Source organism: Trematomus bernacchii, unplaced genomic scaffold (genome assembly GCF_902827165.1).
Source record: "Trematomus bernacchii unplaced genomic scaffold, fTreBer1.1, whole genome shotgun sequence".
Classification (NCBI taxonomy): Eukaryota; Metazoa; Chordata; class Actinopteri; order Perciformes; family Nototheniidae; genus Trematomus; species Trematomus bernacchii.
The window spans coordinates 819,339-824,165 of record NW_022987899.1 but is presented as its reverse complement, the minus strand read 5'-3'; the positions used below and the strand labels follow the sequence as shown (position 1 = coordinate 824,165).

At 39.7% G+C, this 4,827-nt stretch overlaps 1 protein-coding gene across 1 annotated transcript; it reads right to left on the bottom strand.

The window, feature by feature from the left end:
* Positions 1–882: 882 nt before the first annotated feature.
* LOC117469999 (interferon-induced protein with tetratricopeptide repeats 1-like) lies at positions 883–4,248 on the bottom strand. Its single transcript, XM_034114507.1, has 2 exons — positions 4,112–4,248; positions 883–2,262 (listed from the first exon to the last, which is right to left on the bottom strand). Exons 1-2 carry the CDS (start codon positions 4,117–4,119, stop codon positions 966–968), a joined length of 1,305 nt encoding a protein of 434 aa, XP_033970398.1. The 5' UTR covers positions 4,120–4,248; the 3' UTR covers positions 883–965.
* Positions 4,249–4,827: the final 579 nt, after the last annotated feature.

The following is a 4,827-nucleotide window of genomic DNA, read 5'->3' as shown; positions in this document are numbered from 1 at the left end:
AGATGAGTCATTCCATAAGAATTTGAAGTATTGTTTTTATTGTGAATAAACAAAAAAAAATACAGCTCTGTTACACACAATTGGTTAAAATATACCAAAAAGGATATAGTGCATAGTATATGGAAGAGAGTTTTTAAATAAAAGTTGTCAAACAAAAGCCCAAAAGTCAAATAAAAAGTGGTGCTCGGAGTTCAAAGTCGATTTTTTTTTTTTCTACCAAAGCCAAAGTTACTGAATGTTGTCTAAATACAAGCAGATTATGAATCTTCCTAGAAATATAGTTTTGACCTCATTTTAATCAGGAACTAGGTTTTCACAGAAAAAACCATTCAGTTTACAAATCTGTTGAAATGTCACAGTTTTTAGTACTTACTGGTATACGATATGTTTTAGTCTGAATCAAAAGACTCTCCCCACAGAGTCTTTACGGTAGTTTTATGTATCACATCATTTTCATCAGCACATAGAGTTTGACTGGAGCTTTTCATAGAAATTACATTTTCAAATCTACATTACATATTTAGCTAAAAGTTGAAAATACAAAATAAAATCCTTTTCCACTTTGGAAAGAAAACAAACAAAACAATCTCACATCAGGGTCAATTCATTATTCTGGAGCTTTCTATCACATGATCGTTAGCAGATGAACAAAACAGATTGGAGTCACATGACACTGTTCACGTTTTATCACTATTTAACATAATATCTGAAACTCAGAAAAAACTGTATTTATACCTGTATATCTTCAGTGTGCTTTATTATAAGTTAAACAATGTGAACTCTTTGTTTAAAGTCCTTTTTTTGTTTGTTTACATCACGAAGTTCGTTAAAAGAGAGTTGAGAGAGAGAGTGATGTTTATTTCACTTTTTTATGTTCCATTCTTTTTTTTTAATATTGATTTAGCAAAATAATCTGTTGCTAATGCTATATTTTCCTGGATTTCAAACCATTGCTGTTAAAAACACTATGGCTCTTGCAGGTTTGCCAGAAACTCCCTTATTTCTCCGCACATTCTGTCCCTGCGTCCGTCTCTAATGTTCTCCAGAATTCTGATGCTGCTCTTACGAAAGAAGGATTGTTGCTGTATCTTTGCTGCCTTCATGTGATATCGTATTGACTTGTGGCTATCCTGTGTGTGGTAATGTAAATGTTGTGCATAGTAGTTGTAAAGCATTTGTTTATCTTCAAGTTCCAGATCACTTTTTAGCAGTTCCTGATGAATCTGTTCGGCTTTAGCCTGACCATCATGTGACGTGCGTGCGTATATCGTGGCAAGGTGTAGTTTACTGATAAGTGGGGTATCAGGGTAAAGAGCAATCACCTCCTGATGGAGACTGACTGCTCTGTCTACCATGCTTGTCGTTAGGGGACTGTTACGGAAAAATACCCTCTTTTGGTAGCAGAGAGCCGCACGTCTCTTCAGATAACGCTCATCTGGATGGTTCTTCAGAGCCTCTTCTGCCAAATCAATGGCCTCATCATCAGATATATATTTTCCGTAAACCCATAGCAATGGTTTTAAACCACTGTAGCTGCTGACAGGATTCCTCAAAACCTTTGTGGCTAACTGACGTGCTTCATCTTCAATACTTTCTCCTCTCTTAGCACGTTGCCAAAGATAGTGAGCAGCAAGGTCCAAGTTCTCTGGATCCTGTTCTTGGGCAATTCTCATTTTCTTAAAGATGTCATCTTCCAGCCCTGTGCTGCTGCGCTTATAAGCATACGTTAACGCTAAGACATGCCAGCTGTTCCACTCCACCATGTCCGGCTGCATCTCGATGGCTCTCTGGAAGTAATCTACAACCAGGTTCATGTCACCGTTAAACGTCATCAGCGTATAGGCTTTTTCAGCGTAGATCTCTGGGTGGAGCTCCTCCTGGGATGGAGATGGGTATTTTTTATTCAGGGCGTCGACCTTTGACAAGTAGGCCTCGCTCTCTGCTTGGTCTCCCAGGTGGTGGTGCAGCCAAGCCAGGTTCCCGTAGTTCACCACCAACCAGGGGCCCTCATCTGTGTTTTTTATCTGGCTGAAGGCCTCTGTAGCCTTGTTGAAGAAACTTTGGGCGTCTTCATTGGATCCCAGCTTGTACTGAATGAAGCCTCGCAGGTTGTAGATATGACCCAGCCATTTGTTTCCATTCTCAGTACCAATGTCTATCAATTTGTCCCTACAACGTGAAAGTAAGGACCTGCTGAGGTCAAGATCCCAGGTGAAGTGGCACTGTAGAGCCTCCAGTCTGGACACCAGTGTTTGAGCAGCACTAATAAAAAATAACAAAATAAAAAATATTTAAAAACATCCTGAATAGTTTAATACAAAATCCAATCCAATCCAATCCACTTTATTTCTATAGCACATTTAACAACAACAGAGTTGATCAAAGTGCTGTACATCAACAACTGTATAAAAAAACATAGCATAAATACATAAAAAACAGACAGGACATGAAACAAATGTAAAACACGAGACAATGAAACCAGATCAGAAGCCACAGACTGAATAACTCTCCTACATGACGTAAAAACAATACAAAACACTAGTAAGATAAAAACCCAAATGTAACAGCACAAGTGTCACCTGGTCTGTAAATGCAAGGGAAAATAAATGGGTTTTTAAACGAGATTTAAAAACAGGCAGATTTAGGGACGACCAGAAGTAATCTGTCAGCAGACCTCAGTGTGGGTGTGTATGGTTTTAAAAGATCTGCCAGGTACGGTGGGGCTAAACCGTTTAGGGCTTTGTATGCAAACAGTAACATTTTAAATTGTATTCTAAAACTGACTGGTAGCCAGTGTAAAGAGGCGAGTACAGGTGTATTATGTTCACGCCTGCCTGTCCTTGTAAGGAGGCGTGCAGCAGCATTCTGGACCAGCTGTAGGCGTGACAGGGAAGCCTTGCTTACTCCAATGTACAGAGCATTGCAGTAATCCAGTTTAGTGGATATAAAACAATGTATTACTCTCTCAAAGCCATTAAAAGAAAGGAAAGGCTTGACCTTTGCTACAATTCTTAACTGAAAAAAGCTAGATTTTACCACAGAATGTATCTGTTTGTCTAGTTTAAAATTACGATCAATCCGTACACCCAGGTTTGTTACAATGGGTTTCACATATGGGACAAGAGAATCCAACACAGGCGGGGCATTGGGCAAAATGCCTCTGAAGTGTGCAACATTTGAATACACACTGTTTAACTAATTTAGAGGGAAAATAGAAGGAAGGAATGGAGCAAAAAACACTGAATAGGCGGATAGCAAATTATCCATTTCACTTAATCCCTGAAGATCATCATAAGTGAGGGTTGGAACGTAGAACGATTGGTAAATGGGACACTTGCCTTCGGGCTCAACTCCCCCTTCACCAACACAACATATGCATTACTGCTGCTTCTGTTTCAATCTGCCTGTCAATCTCACACTCTACTTTACCCCTTGCCCATTAGCAAACATTTGTTAACTCCTTCACTGCCTCACAACTCGGAGGGAGAATTCAACCGTTTTCTGGCATAGACCCCTGGCTTCAGACTTCAAGGTACTGACTCTCATCCTGACTGCTTCACACTCAGCTGCTAAGGGCCCAATGATTGCTGGACACCATGGTCTGCCAACAGAACCACATTGTCTCCAAATAGAAGAGACACACTTATCAGGGACCTGAATTGGACAATCTCCTTTGGCGACTGAAATTAGAAATCGTGTTCATGGATATATTAAAGGTTGTCAGGGAAAAGCCCTGTGGAGGCCAGAACTCAGACAGAGAGAAAACAGACGCAGCGTTCACTTTGGGTTTAAGGTGATGACTGTTTGAGATGAGAGCTCATAACTATGCTTTGTTTCTTTCTTGTTCAGCATGCAGGGACTAGAGCTTTCATTCTGTTGGGTAACCCAGAGTTGTAGAATGACAATGTCCAAACCTTGCGCCTTGAAACTTTAAACCTCTAAGAAAGGAAATTAAAAAGAAATATAGAATAGAAAAGGTGTAGAATGAAGAGAGGGTTTGGAAATATTTATATTCAGATTCATACTAGTACCCTTGAACTCAATAAGACATTAAATAAACCCTTTATACTCATTATATATTCTTACAATGATATATAATTTAGATGCTCACCTCATCATTCAGCTGTTTCCTCAAACCAGTAGTTCTGTAAATGTTGGGATGGTTTTGCTCTTGATGCTTTGGATCAGCTGCTATAAAGTCGGTGATATGCCACTTCTGCTTTGCTGTAAATAATGAGAGATGTTGTTGAGCATGCAAATGTTCTCACGGCCAAAACGCAAATGCCAGAGGCGAGGCATTTGGTTAACAAATACTATGTTATTTTGGTCTTGCTGCACCTTCACTTTTTTTTCTTAGGAAGGAAACTAACACATATTGTATCTAACTTGACTCCGCAAATGTTCTGTTTATATTTCCTCCAAATGTAACTCTAACTGTAACTTGATGCCATTATGGGTTAAATAATCAAACCAAAGATGCCACACTTTGAATGGCTGCAACCTTAAATGCAAGAATAAAATGTGACTTGACTAAGGTTTTTTGCATTGTTAAAAAATGAACACAGATAAACCAACAACAGTTAAAGGTGGGGTAGGTAATTTTGGAGAAACCAGCTCGAGTGCGCTAGAATTTGAAAATACACAGCCTGAAAAAATCTGCCACTTCCTTACAGAGCCCCTCCTCCAACACACACGAATGCACACATGACCAATGAGGGCACGAGATAAGATTGTGCACAGATGGAAGGCTGACAGGCAGGTAGGCCATCCAGTTATTTTAGCCGGGCCGGCTCAGATGATTGGTCGTGCTTTTTACAGTACTACGGC